This window comes from Aspergillus multicolor, assembly GCF_047715735.1.
Source record: "Aspergillus multicolor strain CBS 133.54 unplaced genomic scaffold BDW74scaffold_6, whole genome shotgun sequence".
Classification (NCBI taxonomy): domain Eukaryota; kingdom Fungi; phylum Ascomycota; class Eurotiomycetes; order Eurotiales; family Aspergillaceae; genus Aspergillus; species Aspergillus multicolor.
Genome location: NW_027395957.1, coordinates 160,362 through 181,611, shown reverse-complemented (window position 1 = coordinate 181,611; position 21,250 = coordinate 160,362). Strand labels below are relative to the sequence as shown.

Sequence of the window (21,250 nt, the reverse complement as noted above, 5' to 3'; positions counted from 1 at the left end):
AGCTCCAACCTCGAAGCCAGCAGGGTGCCCGCGTGGAATGTGTTGAGGAACTACTAGTGCGTACCTTATCAACTGGCAAAACATACATCTTGATGGAAGACGGGGTACCTTCAAAGAGCACACACGCCGTGGCCAACACCACTAGGTTGGCTCATTATCGTATTGCGCCATCGTCCTCTAGTAAAGGTCCGGGGAGATCCCAGTTTTGAGTGTAGCATATGCTGTACGGATAGAGTGTATCCATCGAAAATCTCTAACCCACGAAGCTTAATGTACCAAAGGTATAGAAGATAGGGCCGTGCAGAAGCCGATCAAGAAGACCATCCAGGCGGTGATTGAAGAGACAGTCGGAAAGACAGTTGAAGAGAGAGATACAGGAAAGAAAAATGGGGGTCTAAGAAGAGACAGGCTTTATTGTTAGTCTAGAGGTTGCGCCGAGTCGCGACAATGGCGGTGACATTTGCTGGTAATTAGATTAGGACATTGATTTTCCAGTCCTAGAATGCCCGCTGAAGCTGTTCTTGTTCCGCGAAGCAAATAGCCACTTGTCTGATGCCCAGGTGTGTTCAGCAGACGTATGCACATACCTATGATTAGCTTTCCCTCAACCAGTTTCAAGCAATGGTTTCATACAACAATGTCAACAAGGGCAGCACCTAGTGCGAAAAGTCCACGTTGGTCTCCTTAGGTTACCCACTTCTGCAGGTGATATCACCCCGCGTGTGCTAGTCCACACCACGCTGTTATTCCAGGTTGAAGCAAGGAAAGAATATTGTAGAAGAGGAGAGAGCCGTGCACCTCATTTGAACTTACACCTAGGTACGAAAGGAGACTGAGAAAGATTTTCAGGTTGTGCCCACATCATCGTCTTTCCATAAGCATAATTTTCACAAACACCTAAAGCCGACGATAGCTCTGTTCAAGCAGTAGACAGGGAGACAGGGGACGTAGAGCCTCGTAATATGCGCTGGGGTTGACGCATGTCTATCGAAAATCGCCCAGTCGACATAGAGCCGTCCGCGTGCTTGGTTCATAAGGCCCTTGCTCTTGGTGGCAGTGAGATAGTTGATGGATATCCATCACACACTGTGCACAAAGGTGACAGGGTAGTTCGTCCATGTCAAATGGTTGATCTGCAATGTAGGCAAGCGTTCTAAACAACGGAGAAATGCGTCTGGTGGTCTAAACTGGGCTTTATCCTGTTGGGAGATATTTATCAGGTGCCCCTGGTTAGATTGAAACTTTATAGAAAGAATGGCATATGAAAAAGAAGCAAAGAAAGGGCGAAAAGCTCTACGTACAACTACAGCATACTGAGCATCAAGCTTAAGCAGATCATACGGCTGGCCAGCAGGGCCCCTTTCTCTAATAACTCAAAAATAGCCCTGTTCAATCTCCCAAACGCTCCGGTTATAATTGAAGATTTTAAGCCATTGTATCCTGATTGGAGTGCATGCTTCCCGATAGCTCAAAGGCACCCAGCTGCGGGGGTGCCACTTTAGCGTGCTCGGGGTATAGGTCAAGATACGTCTCGACTCTGCAGGCAACTGTCTAGAAGTAAACTACATTCGTAAACCTCATGTGACGAGGGTTTTAAAAGGCTTCAAAGTTGAAGCCCTAAATAACACCCGCATAACCGGTGCCCAGGTGTCTCCAGAGGCTCTATCGATGTCTGTGCCATTGCATGTGGCGTTCGACCGGACACTCCACCGGTACCACACAACGAGTTTCAATGCCGCGTGATGCGGCCCCCGATCTCTCTGGAGTCCATCGTTGTATGCATTACTGGCATCAAGCCACCTCGAGTCCATTTTGTTGGGCGTTATGAGCATTTGTGCCCAGAAACATTTACCTCACCCAACCAGGGTGCAGGGTGTGCTTCGTGCTAGCTCTTCCAGGTGCCCTTGCTGGAGATATGTACCAGACCAGGCTGTCTCTGCGTACTAGACCTAGACGCGGTGTCCATATATCCAGCAACCACTGCGAAGGCTCAGGTCGGGGGGGGGGGCGTCGTAGTTCAACATTTAGCAGTGCCTGATAATACTATTAGATGCTCGCGAGCTGGATGCAGCTTCGCCGGCTAAGCACAGGATTCATATTGTGGCCCTTGCACGCGCTCGCCAGGAAAGTGAAGTAGGTGCCGAAGAAAAAGTGTGGAGGATAATGACCCTAAATGAGGGTGAAAAGATCTGACGCGATATCAGGGTACACGATGATTCTAACAATTAAAAGGTGGAGTGGGTTTGCTGTGCATCTAACTATATTTTACCATATTTTGCGTAGGACTCCATCGCCGCCTTTGATGAGGATGATCTATGACAGGGTGTAGAGGTAGGCTACCATACCCAGCCCTATTCATAGCCTTAGGAGCAGACTGTGAAACTGTACGGCTGCCAGACAGTTCTATCTCATACCGTACTTCTTCCCAGACCCGATTCCCGAATACACTACCACTATGAATTTGAATTCAAGGACGGTACGGGATTTCACCCGGTTACCGCGGAAGACAGGATAGGCGTATCAGACCTACTTTCAGAAGAACGACATAGCTTGGAAGAAAATCTTTGTAATGGCGTTCGCGGCTGAACCCGTCAACCTGGTCCTTGCCATGATGGTAGTGCCAACCAGCACCTTGGATCTTTGACCTTCGAACGGTTGTCGGCCAGAGATATTCCACCGTTGCTGCTTATCGAGGAATGCGATTCCGCACGCTACCGCCCACCCTAAATACTAGATGACGTTGAACGTGTCCTATGGGCCGAAGATCCACATCGAACAAAAGGGATGTGTTAGAAAGTTTAATGCCCGTGTAGCACTACCTTAGGTAGCTAAAGTACCTACTTGGCATCGCCCCGTGCCTCTCCGGGATATGGTAGTGGAAGTTATGCCAGCAAAGTCCAGCCGTCGATGGCGTAGTATGGTACTCTAGGGTACCATACAAATCGCCGAGCTCGAGGCAGAGTTCAGGGTATGCTAGTAACAGCCCGGGAGCGCTCAAGTCATTCCAAGACGACAGCGATAGAGAGTACAAATGTACCGTATGTTACTATAAGAAAGCACTTTAACAAGGATTAGCTAATAGAGCATGCGCTGGCGAGACGGACGCCGATACCTAGATATCATCAAGATGCACGCCGTGAGGATTGGGTAACCTAATGGTTGCGGGGCTCACTACGCTTGAGGGTGGCGCGCCGTTTGAGAGGTGCGGACATCAAAAAAACATCACCTTGTTACACAGGGGCCAGCTGGACCTGGACACAAAGCAAGATAAATACTGAGGGGATGGGAAGACGTCGAGAAGATCAATTTGTCACAAACTTGACATGGTCGGGTATTCTCGAACATGTCCCTACAATACCGCCAATATTAACAAGCGCTTTAGGCCAGCTCACCCGTGAGGAAGGCACGACAATGCTGGATCAGGCTGGGTGCTTTAGATCGATCAAAATCTGCCATGGCAAGTGAACTCTTTCTCACGATATCAGGGTCGAGACGCACAACCTTAGTAAGGGATAAGAGAACTCAAGATTGTTTATGGAAGCGCCAAATACAGACTAAATACCTACCGAACCATATACATCCCCCCTTAAGTCTGCTATGTCTGCCTAAATACCTTGACAATTCGCGCCTGAGCAAGAAGTGATGAGCTAGACAGATAAGGGGTCTCTACCTATCTATATCCCGCACCCACTTGCCGAAATCCCTGGAGCGTACATGTACTCGGCATTTTGCCCTGGAGCTAACCCTGCACAAGATTGACTAGCTACTCCAAATGTGCTTTGCTGTGCTCGATGTCCTGCCTACTTCCTGCTCCAGAAATTGTCGCTATTACGGTGCCCGCTCCGCAAGCTGGCAGACTCTTATAACGCAGCTGGCAGTACGTGGAAACGACTACGGCATGGTTCTTTCCCGCTCTGCCGCCCCTAAGCTTTGCTGATTTCAGGTGTTAATATTGAAAGTCTTCTTGGGTTCATAAATGCTGTAAATCAGCCTGAATTATAGGGTATGATTATATACGAGCGCTTTTGACCATTGGTACATTTGTGGGCACGGTAGTAAAGCAGCGCTGGGTATCAACTCGCCCCCCATGCTTGTCGTGACAAAGAGCACCGGCATTTGACTTGCATAACTGGATACTCTAGCAATGGCGGAGAATCTCTGCGAGTAGACCATTAGACTCTTGAGGCGCAAAACCAGCGCAAAGGTTCATGCTTGTCTTTAGCATTGAGCCGTAGCATAAAGAAAGACCGCGGATGTGGGTGACCACTCCCTCCGGAGGCAATACCGAGACAATACACACAATGATCTACGAACTGGTGAAGATTCTCCTCGCCATGTATGAGCGTTGGCTTAGCGGTGCCTAGGCCAAAGGCGATATACGTGATGATGATGTCCGGCCTTCGCGTCTTCTCGTAGTGACCCCTGTAATGGTCCGTTTAGGACTTAATGGCTGGGTACAAGGACAGGGGTGTACAGTACCTGAATGCCATAAATAGCCAGTCCAATTAAAGCTATGGGAAGAGCCAAAGGTCGTATTCTGAACATAAGAACCATATGCTGATTTACGGGCACGCTTTAGAGGTATTTAAAAGTAAGGTACTACGGAACCAAATTAATGGCAACCTTCAAAGATAGGAGGTTCGTTATTCATGTACCTTTCCTTTATGAAACTGTCTTCAAGGACAAGTCAATCCCAGGTTTTTTGCAGAGAAACTATCTTCATTGTCTCTACCAAGGCGAAACCGTCCCTTGACAGGTTTGTTGCTTCTTAGGCTGCTAGACTGCATCTATACGTCGTGGACAAGCTGGCTTTGAAATCTACCTAACCAGCCGGCCAGTTCTTGGTACGGTAGCTGGGGATGCACACCGGGCGTACTCGGCGTTGCGGCATGCCAACCACTACTACGCAGCGCATATTACGTGAACTGCGCGGGGTCAGGCCTTGCGGTTGAGGATCCTGTAATTCCCATGCATGTGGTATGGGCTTGACGGGGATACTGCGCCTGAGGGGTCCCCGTGGAAGCCACTATAATGTGAATGCCGGCGCTTGAGCATGCAGGGTATGCTTGTGGTATTCTCAATACAATCAATGTCCAAAAGTATTAGAGTGTACTCTCCAATATGTCTCTACCGACAGGCAGGGGTAATGTGAGATAATTATTTTAGACCTACAGTAAAGGTGCCCTTACACTGCAGTGGTCTTGGAATGCTCGACTCCTGCAATCCGTACCTAGGCAAAGGGCCGTCGGGCAACCTGCAAAATTGTCCCCATAATGGAGGAAGTCCAATCTAATCCTAAAGAGTATAAACGGGCGTGGCTTGAGAGAGGGGTCAAGGGTGCTATTATTACACCAATGGCTACACATCCAGTCATGATTCGCGTTCTGTGACGGGCCAGCGGGTCCGTCTAGGGATGAATCCCATGAACCGACGTTTGTTGTTGGTTGAGAGTATTGCAGTTGCCCAATCCAAGCCCTCTGTGGAGTGACCTGTTGCCACTATCAATGTCCAATTAGTCAACCCAAGGGCGTTTGAAGTGTATAACTGCAAATCCGCAGATTACAGTTACGATATGATAGACGATGAACATGATGAAAACCCTCTTCTCTTATTGCAGTGGAAGCAAAACAAGACAAGGCGAGCATTCTTCTGGTTGTTTGTGCAGCACGTTCGGTCAGCAATGGGACTCGAATAAAAACGCGGCGTATAAGCACGTGCTACAGACCCTTAACGCAGAGCTGTTTAGCAAATGCCCATTATATACCATTGAACTTGCTACTATACAGTGATTGCGCCCAAAGTACCGTAGTATTTATTCTCAGAAACAGGTACTATGCGACACACCGATTCCGGGTCCACCAAATGGCCTCAATAGGATTCTCATTCGCTCCTTCTGTATTCCAGGTGCCTAGGTACAAAGTTACTAGTATACAGCTTGGCCTGCGCTGGAAGGAATTGTATACTATACCCTGCAACGCGCGGTCTGCTATTAGCATTGCCCACTGGATGATTACATGAACTACTTATGGAGTTACGTAACCTTCCCTGCGGCCTATCTAAAGAGCCGTAGTTAACGAGGAACACAGGATCAAGACCAAGGACACGGTGTACCTACTCCTTAGGCATTAAGACATGTTAGAAACACTGTCTACAAACATACGCCGTCGCCAGGGCCCATTTTTAGTGAAACATGGGCGGAAACATTAAGTTTATAGTAGAGTTATTACCACAATACGCGGGGATAAGGTTTTCTCTACTCACGTAAATACTCAGTACTGCCTTTCCGGATAGACCCAATGCAAAGGGCTGAAGGAAACGATAGCGAGAAGTAGTGCGCGTATAGAAACATTTCTAGGAGCATATGCGATGGTTGGCTCTTATGCAGGCCTGGACATTCAGAACCTGAGAACACACCCATCAGCAAACTAGGTAATGACGTACGAAACGGCACTCAAGGTGCTTCCACGGAAGTTGGCAGCGGAGTCTGCTGACTCTGATAGGGTGTCAAAATTATAGTCCTTCCTGTCAGAGATGGCGGTGGCATCGGTTCAGGTCTCTAGGAGAACATCGTTGGAAAGGTACCATATGGTACTTTGGCATCACTGTCGAACATTTGAGACACTAAGAGCTTCGTTGCCATGGTACATGCTGTGCTGCTTGGAATTGCTCTCGGGCCAGCCCAGTGCCTAGTCCGGAGATTCTTTGGGCCAAGGTCGATTACATGAGATCGAGCCGCAGAGTTTATGTAGGGCCTAATATATATTTAACAGCAGAGCTTAGGATAGGCTCTTCTAGATTAATCTCGTAAGGGAGCAGTGCCTATATTATTACCTTATCATAGATTAACAACTAGCTAGGGGTGGTGCTAAATAACCACTCTAGCCCAGAACTTAAGATGCTATACAACTAGGAAGAGCTTGAACTCTTATTACTTAATACAATCAGGGTGTTCTTCGGGGATACGCTAAAAAAGCCTGAAATAAAAGCGCTCGGAGAACTAAGACCATAAAACAAGAAGAATCTATATTATAAGTAACATGCATAACAGCCCATAAATACATCATATATAATCCTGTTAGCAAAACCCGCGTCACCCTTAAGCATACTCCTACAAAAGCTTCTGTTTATGGTGCCGTAAAGAAAACGCAGGTAATTATTCTTTCTCATAAGATAAAACTTGCCAATTCAAAGTATAAACTTGATCGGCCTTTATCAAATGACCTCCGGCGAGGATTATTTACCCTTTCTTAAACAGGATAATAATCTCTACTAAACATAACTATTACTCACGAGGTGGCTTTGCTAACCAACTCATTTCAATAAATAAGAATTATACCTATCTTGGCCTTTAGTCTCCGGGCTTTTCCTCTTATCGTTTTAGCAACCACTTATTAGACATCCCTTCCCTCCCGGCCATTATATTATACATCAGGAAATGCCTTTCCTCTCCGGTAGGTCCGCAGGTCGCAAAGCTTAGATAGCATTTACACAGTGTATGTACCGTATATCAAACTAACACTCCCCTTCCTCCCCCACCCCCATGGCGGGGCTGAATGTATTGGAGTACGACCATGAGACTATTTGTGCAGGCGTCTGGAAGATGTAGACACCACTGCAGTGGTAGTTGCAATGTACTGTGACAAACTACCCTAGCAGAAGACTACATAACATGGCATGGTGGCCGAGCGGTCTAAGGCGTCTGCGTCAAGTGATTATTGCTTGTCTGAAAACATTCAGATTTTCTTTGCTGATAACGAAAGTTGCACGTGTTCGAATCACGTCCATGTCATATTTTTTTCCTCTCTGCACCTATGGTACGCAAGGCGCGCGAATAATGACACCTGCCAATGGCCACACGCTGGGACGGTAAGCAGACAACGGGCCAAGGCCCCAACGCAAGCAAGAGTTACCCTCCGGGATAAGATAGACAGGCTTTGCTGACCCTACTATACAGCGCCTGACAGCCACTCATGTCCTTCTGCCATTGGTACTTATCGGTGTATGGGTCGTCCGGTACCTGAGTGAACCAAGTACAAGGAGACTGTAAACAACAATCCAAGAAGAAACGATGTGTGCGTGAGAGGTCAATATAGGGTCGAAAGACCAGCGATAATGTCGTTGCTCAACCCCTTCAGCAAGCAGTGGAAGCGCGCGCTGACGCCGCGTCCACAGCCATCTACCTCGCGCGCACCTGCCGATTAGACCGACCAGACACTGCCGCCCACTGTGGAGAAGACGGTATCAGTTGCACTCGCCACTCCTGACACTACCACCACCATTGGAACCAGACACGTATATCTAATGATATGAAGGCCGTGCGTGAGGCAATTGACCTGGCAGCTCGTGTCCATAGGTACAGACTACTGAAGCGACTCGGCCAATGCCTCCCAGATAAGCATGCCAAGCTGGAAGCAGTTTCCATTACGCGCAGGCCATCAACAATCTTTAGGCCGTTGGCCTTTTGAAATGCGCAGCTATAACTATATTCTTTTGAGCAGGACACATTCACAAAGGTGAATGCAGTTGCCGATGGTAGGGTTTGAGCAAAGGGCATGGTGAACAAGCCCTGACAGACTGGTAAGTTGTCTGGTTTGATCTGCGCCATCCAGGATACTTGCCCATGTCGAAATGAAGGAACTGTTGAAAAGAACCGAGGGAATCCCTCAGCTTAACCTAGCACCGGGCAAGAAATTACTCTATACCAGGTCAGTCTTCTGGCTGAATTTTGAGTTCCCACTAGCGGAGATGCCGCATGTTAGCCTGTCTCTTTGACGTCCTTGTCCTACCAAGCTATGTACGGATTTATACTCTACGAGCCAAAGGCCAAAGATGCGGTGTTCGCTGGCATGCTACGGGCAGTCATGTTCATTACCAAGGTATATCCTACCTAATAGATCACTATATAGTGGCTTGGCGATAAAAGGATTAAGAGAAACCCTCCCCGCTGCGGACAGAGATCGTAATACCTGTGCTTCTTGTTGCACCAAGCAGTCACCAAAACGCACCCAATCATGTAGTTTGACTCATGAGATTCCGAGATCTCCCTGTATCTATCCATGCGATGTGCACGGTCCTTAAGGGTGCAACTCACCATGTATACCATTTCCCCCAAGTGCGATGGTGCCCCTCTCTTTCATGGCCTGCTCGTGCCACGCTACGATGTACCAGAAGCGTAAATACCGCGTCTCTTGCAGGCTTATGTTGGTATTAGCAGGTTAGCTAAGACGAAGCCGTAACCATGAAGGTCTATATTTGGGACTCAGGTGGTCTGTACCTGTTGTCCCAGGCGACTCCCATCTGTGCTGGGCGTCCCCGGTGTCCTAGGGTTAATAGGAAGACTGCGATCGGCACATGTGTTGTTTCCATGGGGTTTGAAGAATAGTTAAGGTGGTCGTTTTATGTGAAGCCCTTGCTGCTGATTCTCACAGCGTGTGTTATTATCCCCGCCACATGGGAAGCCGTATTCTAGTGGCCACATGGAGCCTGTGTTATTTATGTCTAAACAAGAAAAAGGAGAGTCATGTTTTGCCACATTTACTGCTAGGCAATAGCAGGGACAACATGGGACATAGGGTCTGGCAAGACAATAGGGGGTGCAGTTGTTTAGATGCGTATAAAGCCTACACACCCAAAGCAATACAAGCAGGTTCCTTGCGATGTAAGGCTGCTAGCCTAAGTATTGTAGGCTTTGGTGAATGTGGAATATCGGCCTGGGAGCGACCGCCGTCCTTCTATATCTGGTTATGGACAATTAGTGATGGCACTGGCCAGTCTTGCGGAGAGTTTATATGGTTGTCAAAGTGGCCAGGTGAGCCTGGGAACTCAAGAACAGCCATTAAAGCAACGTGCAGGCTTTGCATGATCTGCAAATTGATGACTCTGTTGGCAAATGGGTTGCATTATTCACCCTAGCCTTGATAGGTAGCTAGATAGTGAACAAGGCATACTTATGAAGCATGTCCTTAGAGAAAGATTCAGGTATAGCGCGTGCTGAACAAAACCCGCTTTCTTTGGTAAAGGATTAACATTCAGGCAAGTAGATGTGACTAATAATAACAAGGGACCGGAACATGAGGATTATCCATTGACACCAATCAGGGTATGCGGTTATTATGATCTCGTGCAAGTCGCAAGTACGGAAGGACTTTACAGCAACCTGGTTAGCTCTTCTAGACTATGCCGCGATATTGAGGTTAGTCATGTTTGGGAAGCCTTGTGCAGTCACACCTACCAAGGCTAAGGAATCAGGACCGCCGGCTGCTAATAAGCAGGCTTTGAGACTCCCATAATCGAAAGCAGTACACCGTGAACCAACACTGGCCATGTCCTCATCACCTAACAACTCATACAGGCGCTCTATGCATCCTAGCAGCCCACTCGGGAAGCGAATAGGGCCTGGAGGATGCGGTCGTTATCAACCCGTACAAAAAGCAAAATTCTGTGCCTACCCTTTGGTATGAAGCCAATGGTTTACTTGTTCAGGGCAGCTTGACCATTAAAGCTGCAGAAGGCAAGCAAATCCGAGTTGGAACCCCTGATGGCAAAAGTCGCATGCCTAAGGTGGCGCGAAACGCTAAATGTCCTGGTGGCACTTATCTCCAGGATATGTTGATCATCGTCAGCAACCTGTATATTTGGAAGGGCGCTGCACTCCAGCCGACAATGCGAATATGGTTGCATTCTCGCTCGAGAGTAGTTTAGGAGAGGGGCAGAGTGAATTGACAGAGAGAGATAGGTTGCAAAGATGGCTTCGGGTCCTTGTTGTGTTATAAAAACCTCTGCCGAGCCAGCCGTCGTCTTAGCCTAGAGCTAGAGCGTCGCTTTTGGCGTTATACGGCTTATCTCACGTTCCAGCCTGGGGTGTATTGCAGACCAAAATAGGACCTAAGGGCGCTGCGAAATAGATCAATCTGCGTATTCGGCGGAAGTTCATGCGGGTTCCGGTGTAGAGCCTACTATGATAGTGAGAAGGATCGAATATCCAGAGTCTTCGTTGCCCAAAAAAAAAGGAATCGCTGGAAGACGTTAACACCCTGGATGAAAAAAGCAGAAAATGCTAGACTCTGGACAGCAACAGGTGTATCTTACACATAGGGGGAATATTGTTGGCGACGCTGAATCCATGGGTTCAGGATAGGATCCCGTAGACACACATATAATGCTGGGCTATTTCCCAAGTATTCAACGCGGGAGTAGGTTAGCTTCTTCGATTTCACCATACACGCTGTTACTGGTCACGGCGTGCAGCTTGTTAACAGCAGGGTCTCGCCATGGTGTCTAACTCGGGACGTCGTCCAGCTGATATGGTATGGCTACGCCAGCAAATCGCTTAACGCAAACTAGAAACACTTGCGGCGGCACCGGCACCACACTGGCTTGTTAGTTTTAGGAATATTGGCATCGCTTCATGTCAAGAGCTATACACACAACTGCTGGCTCTGGCTAACCGTGCGCCTTTCATGATAGAACCCTAGAATGCCTTCATTCTGTTATCATTGCTAATGTTAATGAATATGACCCGACGGAGGGTCCATGTATTGGATCCTATTATGTAGGCTGCGATCCAACAGTCTATCGCCTGGGGCAGGGTATCTTTAACATGGTCATATGCAACGAATCTCGCAAGAAAATGTTAATTTACATCACTGGCAAATAGTTCCAGCTACATGCGATGGTAAAGTACCTCAGGAATACCTGGGCAATGTTAACCCAGTGCCTTGGGATGTGCAATGCTCAACCTTGGAATCATACACAAATGCTTGCAACCATCATGGCTTCCTTGGTGAGCGGGGTGGCATCGTCCACCCTTCCGTACTTACCATACCTTAGTGCAATCAGACAACACGCTGAAAGAATGCATTCTGCTGTTTTTAGGTAAGCTAATATCCAGCCGGTGCCATGAGTGGATAAAGTACGCCGAAGGAATATGGATGTTGCGGCACATGCAGTGAACCAGCGGTATTGTACCAAGGCAGGTAGTCTTGCCATCCAGATGTTATGGTATGGTATACTTAATAATGCCTGAGCATGAAGCTATTCCCACCGGACGTCGAGGTCTGTCAAGGCTAATCCATCGAAGTCTGCCTAGTGCTAAAAGGTTTCTGGCTCAGGAACTAATTAAAAAAAAATGGCCGTGATAAGAAACTGTTACGTATGTAGTCAAGTTGTGTCCGGGTGCTGGTACTCGATGCTCGGCAGTCTCAACATGATTTAAGACTCAACAATTCTCTATTTTGTTCACACATTTGCCTGGTCTAAACCGGGTTTTTCGGGTGACACTCATATTTAATATTTAAATCAACACCCCCCCGCCACGCTGGTCATTTTTTCACTCAGTTCACCATCTCTTCAACAGGGGTAACACCTGGAAAACATGTTCGCCGTCGAATTAGGCCCACGAGAGTCGATATCGGTCAAATACCGATAGTTGCCGTCAAGGCCCCCACAAATAATGGTTGATTGGCGGGAGCTGTCGTGGGCAACTGTGCCGTATCACTGCTGACTTTTGTTAGCATGCCATCCCATCTCGTGTCTCATTTATCTCAAGAAGTGGTTTATCTAGATGATAAGGCAGCTTAAGCCAAACTGATCTTGCTGTAACCCATGTCTTCCGCATAGGATATGTTCGCCATAGTAGAACAACCACCCAGCCAAGCTTTGATTATAATGACCCGGAGTGATCTGGCTTTCCGCTGCCTTTGCCAGGAAGATGTCATGTCGCTCTGGGCCTGGGCTCTTTTGGACCCAGTTTCAATGGCATGTGTGCCTGAGCAAATGGTTCAAACCAGCTCCTCCCACTCCAACCAAGGCCCAGCGTCGCGAAATACTGGTTCGTGGTGGCGGTCTCGGCTCCCTGAAGGCTATCATTGTGAATGAATGTGCGGTTGTACGTCTGATAGTTTATTGTCATGGTCAGGATAATGTCTGGATGGTTACATGGGCTTAAAAATTATTAGCTGAAAACGGACTCGCTCTGCAAAAGACCCCATGTTGCCTGATAGTGCAGGTCGGTTATCAAGCGTGTGCATAAATAACCCATAACCAAAGAAAGTTTCTAGCATCATAAGAGGCTTGAATTCTGACACCAAGCTATAGGGTACACAACACCTGCAATTGAATCATTTAACTGTAACAGACTCCGGGAGTTAATACTTGTTTCCAGTAACTTGCTCATGCGTGGGTTGGGGACAGCTGGAACTGTGAACATGGTTACCTGTGTCTTACCACCCGCGTGTTTAACCACGACCTTTCAAGAGGACCGTATGCACAGTATACGGTGCTCCATTTCCTAGGAAGATTCACACGGCTGTTAAGGTGAAGAGGATGCAGCGGTATCAGCTAGCAATTAAAGGTTGCCTGGCCCAAAGGCCAAATCTGTGCCTCTGTTAACTTCATGAACAGCATTATAGCGGGAACGCAAACGCCCCCGTGTCTTAGTTGCGCATCATCTTAGTCTATCACAAACAGGACCAGATAGCCATGGCTTGTTGATACAATGGGAACCATTCCGCCGTGATCTAATTAAGACCTAATGGCTCCCGATGGGCCGTAGAAGTACCAACACGAAGGGCTACGCTGACTTTACGGTTAATCTAGTAGCCTAACAGAGTTGGTAGCCATCGTGGACAATGTTTCTTCTGAAGCCTGTGCTATGGGATTCTTAGACCCAAAAGCGCACCTACAACAGACGTAAATACGGGATATGTGGCCCTTTCTGGATGCCTGATAATACATTGAAAGAGCCTCGGAGGGTACGTTAAACAGGAGATATGGTGTTTACTGCATGTCCAGGGACTGCCAACGGCAAGTTAATTGCAAAAGGAGATCTTGACGCTCGGGCAAAAATGGTATGTCTCAGGTAGCAGATCTTGGTTGCCTAATCTTTCCACCAAGTCCGTGGTATAACAGAATCAACGATGGCATGAACAAGGTATGCTCTGAACGTATACATTTGGATAGAGCACCTCGGTGTTACGAACCGCCCTTACTGTTGTTTATGTCTGCCTCTTCAAAGTCATGGTGGATTACCAGCACCCATGGTTTGAGTACCAAGAGCCCTATTTAATGGCAAGACTACAACGGTCACGTTATCTTCCTCGGTAGTTAACCCCAAACAAACACGAACTAGGTTTGTGGTGTACCACGGGCAGGGGGCACGGGGCAAGGCTGCAAGCGGCATACCATGGGCTCAGCAACGAGTATATAATGATCCTGAAGTACTCAAAAAGTCCTATGTAGATATCTCACAACTGCCCTCCCTGTGGCCGCTGCTTATCCATCAAGCACCTATCGTACGTGGAAGACATGTCCACGGGCATAGGCTCCCCCTTTCTCCATTAATTATAACGGGTCCAGACGTCTGTCCGTGGAAATCCCGGAAACATAGCTCGTCCTCTGCCGGGCTAAACACCGCACGGATTTATCAACTGGAAGACGCCTATGCACCACGAGGAAAATGTACATCACCACTCATGACAACGGTTGGCAGCAGAAGCCTGGAAACAAGTGAGGATAGCAGCTGTATCAGGAAGACGACCGCACCCTCACGCGCACCTGGGCAGCATGTAAAATATCTGCGAATCAGCCCGCCTCTACCCGAAAACCGATATACTATACGCAAAGCATATGGTAGTCCCATCTTTCCGTCCACCCAAACGGTTACCGATAAACATCTCGGGTGGTATGCTCGGGAAACTCAGGCCAGGGGGCCTGTTCCGCACGAAAGAGGGGACCAGCCTGCTTCTAGGCGGGTGGAGGGTTTGGTTGAAGCACCGGGTGCATGTCCTCCGCTGCTGTGCGGTCGTGGACTTCACGTACGAGATAACAGTATCCAGATCGGCTGGGAAGTTTTGCATGTTCGGTAGGTAGCGGACTGGACTACCGGTAATCAGCTGCGGGTGAATCCCGTGTATGCCTTTTGAGGGCTGTGCTGTTTCAATTGGGCAACAATACAAGAAAAACCTGAGGGTGTTGGTACTCATGACTTGCTTATCTTGGGTCCGAGTGGAACTTCTAAACCAGTACCAACCATGAATGCCACACAGGGATAAAGCAGTGCAGAACACCAAGATTTGGCGTTGGAACAGGCAACACCATAATATCTGGGAGGATGCTTAAAACTTTCTTATATCCCTTTGTGGATCCAGCGTCCTCTATGCGAGGTGATCAACGCCTTCGGGAATTGGACATGAGAGTGCTGATGCCGCGTCGGCCAATGGTAATTAACATCATCGCCACCCTTGTAATATGTCAATTCAAGCTAAGCGTGAGCAAGGCTCCGAGAATCCACAAGGGGTGGTTGAGCTGCTTTAGGGTAGGAGGAGTCAGTGGTGTCTTTGTCTTTTTCTACGGCGTTAGGTGTAGCATATGTTCCCGTGGACACGATTTATGCAGACGGTTACCGAAAGGGGAAATACCTTAACTATCGGCGTTAGGAATAGGATAGCCGCCAGCTCAAATCGAAATCGTTGATGCGGTTTGGGCTTCAAAAGCCGTGGTAAGATACTCATATATTGTGGATAAGCTAGTAGCCTAACTAAAGTACGGCTTCTATGCCATGGTCTGGGGCCTGAGAAAGTGAGCATGTGCTGAGAACAGCTGAGTTTATTTTCACTGAGCAGTGGAATGCATCTCTCATGGAATCAACATGAAACGCCACGATATTGCGATTTCTCTGATGAGAACTCCCAAGGACGTGTCGTACCCTGTTAAAACACAATTGGGCTACTTCAAGCTCTGGTGGTTGCTCTTTCGATAACATGGTATCTCCCAATTAGATAGATTGGTCATCGAAGTAGGCAGGGGGTCTTGCTAGATGCACACACATCTGGATATTTCGCGTCTTCACGCCTTGCTCTCATCCCGGCGGCCCGTTTCTAAATGCTATAGAGAATAGCACCTGGGCAACCTACGTTGGGTTCGTTAAAAGACCCAAGGCACCAGAACCCAGGGGACCTCGCGACAGTATTGTCTCCATGCAGACCCATGCTTTGCCAGGCAGCGTGCCTCATCCCGAATGGCGCGGTGGATAAGCAGAGTCGTGAGGAACGTGAAGTACAACCAGGGAAGAAAGTGTGTGAAGCCGGTGCAGGCGCTGACGCAGAAGGAAAAGATAATATCTCCCACGTAGTTGGGGTGGCGGACGACCCCCCACCAGCCTGATCAGGTCAGTCACTCCCTCACAGCTTTTGATGGGAAGCTCAAGGAGACGCATGGTACGCACCGGATAGCAGGAGTGATGATTTGTGGGGTTTGCCATCGGCGGTGGTATACACGCTCTCAATGACTCTACCTAGTTTGGGTATACCCTTAGTGCTAGGGGTGTCGGTTCTTCGAAGTCGGTACTTCTGCTCGTTTGACAATCGAAAGAGCCCGTATCCCGCGAGGCCGGCGATAAGTATCATTGCAAACTGCGGCCAGGGCATTTCGATTGGGTGAACCGCGAGGTACTGAGTCTGGATTGTGTAGACCATCGGAAGCCAGATGGCGGAGCCCCAGCCGAGGAAGAAGCCGAAGTGCTCGTGGGCAATGTCAATCGTGGTCAGGTACCTAAGCCAGGAGTTAGACAGGATACGCATACGTTTGATGGGGATTGACGTACCATTCTTCGTATATGAAGAAGTCAATAATGTATACCATGTGCAGTGCGACCACGAGCGTCATGGCATTGCAGAAAGTGCCGAGCTCGCGCAACTGGAAGGCCATCAGAGAGATATCACTACTTTGTGTTAGCCAAGAAGATGATGAGGTTCCGTTAGGAACATACATAACCGCCCAGACATTCATTCCAACATGGCCAATCTGCCACAGCTTGATGTCGAACGTCTCACCCAGACGAGGACTCAGCTCAATACCACCGAGAATATCATGGACTAGTGACCCTATTTTCCATCAGCACGACCCGCTAGGAAGTTATCTCCTATCGACATACCACTGAACCTCCGATCCTCTACCGAGCTTGGAGCGAGATGCCCCTTAGCCCAAGCGAATGCGCTTGCAAATCCGCCATAAGCACTGGCAGCAGCAAAAAGGCCTGCTCTATTATCGGCGATGGCAGTCAACGGAAGGACGCCGGTAAAAGCGAGTGCTGTCATCGTCAACACAGTCACAATAAACGAGTTCAATCCGTTCATGGTGTATTTCAGTCTCTGTCCTGAAGGCGTCGGGGGTCCATATACAGTTTTACCCGGAAGGACCACAAACAGAATCGCGTGGAACAGCAGCCAGCCCACATAACCAGTCATTCCTTCTCGACTAAGCTTCGGGTTGGGGAGGTACGATGTAACAAACATCCTCGGTCCCTCGTTTAGCAGCGTGTGAAATGCATCAATAAATGACCCGTCGAAGTGCCAAATGCTGGCATACGCCATTCCCACGCAGAGGGGAGCCAGTAATACGGCGCCCAAGCTCGGGAGACCCCCAATGAATGAGACTGTGCGACGTCGGCCCCAGAGGATATACTCGCTCGTATTTGCCCCGGATCCCGTAGGTGTGGGGTTTGAAGCTGTTGCCGCCATTATAGCCATTGTGTTGCGATGCTAGGAATAGAAGCTTTTCAGGGCTTCTAAGGTTGTGAAAGAAAGATTTGAGGTACCGGGAAGGGGGTTGGCGGGGTTGGGCGTAAGCAGCGACTTCGGAGGTTACTGGGGGTATCTTCATGCGTTGTCAGCTTGCTTTTATACCTCCAAACAACAAGCAGGAAAAGAGGCCGGTCTCATAGGGAACATGGGTATCCCTGTCCCTCCGTCACGAGCTCATGCAGTGTCACCAACAACCGGGATGACAGCGCAGATATGAAGGCGAGCCACCAGTATCCATGCCAATTCTTTTGCTTTTCCAATTCATCGAACCAATCATATCAACTGGTCTAAGTACAAGACATCCGGATAGCGAGGGTTGGCGATCTGTCTCGGTATCTCACTGCATCTGATCACATCTATCACATATGTCACCGTGCGAGTAACGAGCGCCGCAGGATGTTCTCCCCATCTCCCACCTAGGTATATTCGCGAGCCGGATTCAGAAGAGATTCTGTGACGGGGTTGCCAGGCTAACATGTTGATCTCCCGCACCCCAACTCGGAACTCTTGTGACGACATCCCTGTTTGTTTTTATCTTTACAGGTACGCCCCCAGGGGGCTGTCCTTTGGGTACCACATACATCAGCATATTGCGTGTTGCCCTGATGCGCCCAGCTTAAGGTAGACATAATCATCCATTCTGCAACAAATCAAGAATATGCCGAGGTTCTCGAATGCCCACAGAGAACGCAAGTTCAGTTCACATGACGTCAGGGTATTTGCTTTTTCCAGGGGCCATCGAGTCCAGCGTATGACCAATTGAGATTCCTCGCTTAGGCGCGGTGTCTATATGGCAGGTGGCAGGTGCGGCTTTGCCTTGGACCCTCTTCGCCCAGTTCGCCCTCAACATGTCTGTCTCCTGGTTTATGTACTGGCTCTTCGCTATCAGCCCGGGTTGTACCGTTGCTACCTACGTAGTCCGGGAGCCCATCTGCAGTTCCGTACTTGACCAACGAGAGGCAAGGCTTACATATCAGAAGGCCAATGATTGACCTTCATGTGGTCTTAAAAACCCGCTAGACATTACAGCGTCTTAAACCAGCTTCAATGAGGGACGAACTATTTGTCCAGAGATATCATGGTAGTCATCGCACGCCTCCTATCTAATTATATCTTCTTTATGATGTTTTCATTTACGATCAGAATGCTTATCTATTTGGCCACTTGGGTGTTATGGTACGACACTTGATCGAATTTTTATTGTACGTTATAACCAGGAAGTCCCTCCAACGCGGGCTACTTAACAGGGAATTCATGCCATCTAATATGGTCGGCCAAAAGCCTGCCAGGATCGCCAAAATCTTTCTTTGAGTGATCAGTGGGCAACAAGAAACTTGATATCTTTACTTGGGAGTCTAATCCCTGACACCTACTATTGTCTATGGCTTAAGCTTAAATATATTCTACCATTTGTCCTTTGAAAGCATGCGGCCATGCTAGGTGAACGAGTTCTATGCAGTTCTCAGGTTGGCAGCGGGCAAATGGCCAGCTAAATTTACGTGCTCCGCCACTTAACTTTATATATACCTAGGTGGAGAAATTAGCATCTCGTTCTCTGACCAGGCCTGGCGCACTATACCAAGCAAGATCCACATATTGATGCGCCGATTGCCCCATCCATGGGTTCCATATCAGACATTCCCCATGGAACAGCTGTCCTCGCTCCCGCTCATGGTACCTTGACAGGATCGGAGCAACTACCATGACAAGTCAGGATTATATAATCATGAACAAGGTAGGACTTCACATCCAGAAAGCAGGGCATGAAAAGGCTAATCAGCGGGGTTGAGATTGTCTCTTCCAGCAAGGTATCTGCAGGAATATGTTGCTCGTGACAAGGGCTCGAACACAATGCAGGCAAGCATTAGAATAGACCAGGCGTTACCCGTTAGGAAATTAGAATCTACCGTACGCAAAGCAAAAGCCTGCCGTTGGATAAAGGAGAACCGGGGTGAAAGAACCGTGCCTCGACCAGTCTGTAACTGCACCCGTGGATGCTGCGCCCCGGTAACGGAGGTTGGCCATCATACGGAAAGTCTTAGACCTATCTCCTAGTATGGTGTGGTATAAGAGCCGGTGCGCTGTTCAATAAGCATTGAGCTTTCTCTAGTACTCTCGTTTCTAGAGACCCTTCAGGTGCCTGTGTTTTCTGGGTTTGAACAGCAGTAATAGGTAGTACCATCAATCAGCCTAAACCTACAAATCAATCTCGAGAGGTATAGTATGAGGATGATTATGATGACTAAATGCCTATTCAAATTACAATCAGTTCATACTGGATCAATGGAAACAGATCCTCCTGAGGTGCCCGCAAGTACAATATGTAACCTTGCATCTGAATCCACTTATCTTATATGTATGTAATGCACAGGGTCCCTATTGTGGAACAACACTGCCACAAGAGCCAACGGTAGCAGTCACGATATGGTAGACGCAAAGGTACATAGGTACTAATAGCCCATTGGGAGCATGTAACACTGGTGACAAACGCAGAAGGCGGTCCGTTCCATCAGGTTGTTTTGTAAGCAAATTCTGGGGAAGGCAACAATGGGTGGGGGGCGGGTCTCGAGATAAAGACAAGGTTAGGGCTAGGTAGGGTAGACAGTGCCGCATATATTCTCAATAATGACGGCTCGCGTGCTAGTGACGGCGATGTCGAGCTGGGAAGCATGGTACCATCACAGAGGATTTCGCGATGGACTTGATCATGGAAACTTTTATGCAATCGCGTTCGCAAATTAACATAAACAATTTATATAATCTTGGATATATAGAAAGGCACGGTCAAACTACAATAGAGAATAGTCTGATTTCACATGGCGAACCCCGTGCCCCCCAGACCTTGAACAGCAATACCAATAATCCATAGAACGATGTGAGTCGGCCAAACGCCACAAATGCATTCGACATCCTGACATGGTCCTCACCAAGACTGAACGCGGATTCGAATGACTGTCCGGTCTAAATCTCCAGATTTATGGATAGGGATTTGGTTGAGGTGCCCAGAGACTTGTACCTACCTATGGTAATTTCGAATTGTCTTTCATGCCTGAAGCTCTCCCGTCCATTCTAGGGCAACGAAACCACAAGAACTCGCGGTAGCAGTCACGATATGGAAAATGCGAAGGTAGAAACAGGAGATTGAGGCAGGCAACGCTGATCATGACCAGAGAACGCGTTCCTTCAGGATATATACACGGCCAGAAGTTTGCTTCATGTTCGGGGACATCCGAAGTACAGGTGTCGGGTGGTGCCGCATGAATACACGCTATAATTTACTTAATGGCCGTGTTTGTCGGAGGAAAGGACACGATAGCTCCCAAAGGCCCTATATGGACCAATTATTCAGGTCAATGCCAGGGTGCATGTCGAATTAGAAGTGTTATGCCCTGCAGCGAAAACTGGTATAAACAGGATGACCACTTGCAAGTATGCCCATCTTTCATGTCTAGGTATGCTTTCCGAATTGCAAGTTCATGGCTCAACGATGACTTGTATAAGACGTCCCAGCCAGCCAAAATGGCTGCAAATGTGCTGATCAGGGCGGGGGCATCAATTCTACTTCTTCGGTCCACGCGCTGTTCCTTGACGGGTTAACAGAAAAGGCTTGAGATATGGCAATTGGAGAAAGAATGGCAGAGAAAGCATGGCTCTGGGATTTCTCTGAAATC

General features: G+C 48.3%; 1 protein-coding gene and 1 non-coding gene across 2 annotated transcripts; one reads left to right on the top strand and one right to left on the bottom strand.

The window, feature by feature from the left end:
• The first annotated feature begins 7,671 nt into the window (after positions 1–7,671).
• On the top strand, positions 7,672–7,789 carry BDW74DRAFT_t93. The gene has a single exon. It is a non-coding gene; the product is annotated as a tRNA-Leu (tRNA).
• Positions 7,790–15,921: 8,132 nt separating this feature from the next.
• BDW74DRAFT_175929 (uncharacterized protein) lies at positions 15,922–17,525 on the bottom strand (the record flags this gene model as incomplete). Its single annotated transcript, XM_073728469.1, has 5 exons — positions 15,922–16,157; positions 16,223–16,548; positions 16,601–16,717; positions 16,766–16,880; positions 16,931–17,525. 5 exons carry the CDS (start codon positions 17,523–17,525, stop codon positions 15,922–15,924), a joined length of 1,389 nt encoding a protein of 462 aa, XP_073585871.1.
• Between the last annotated feature and the right edge of the window lie 3,725 nt (positions 17,526–21,250).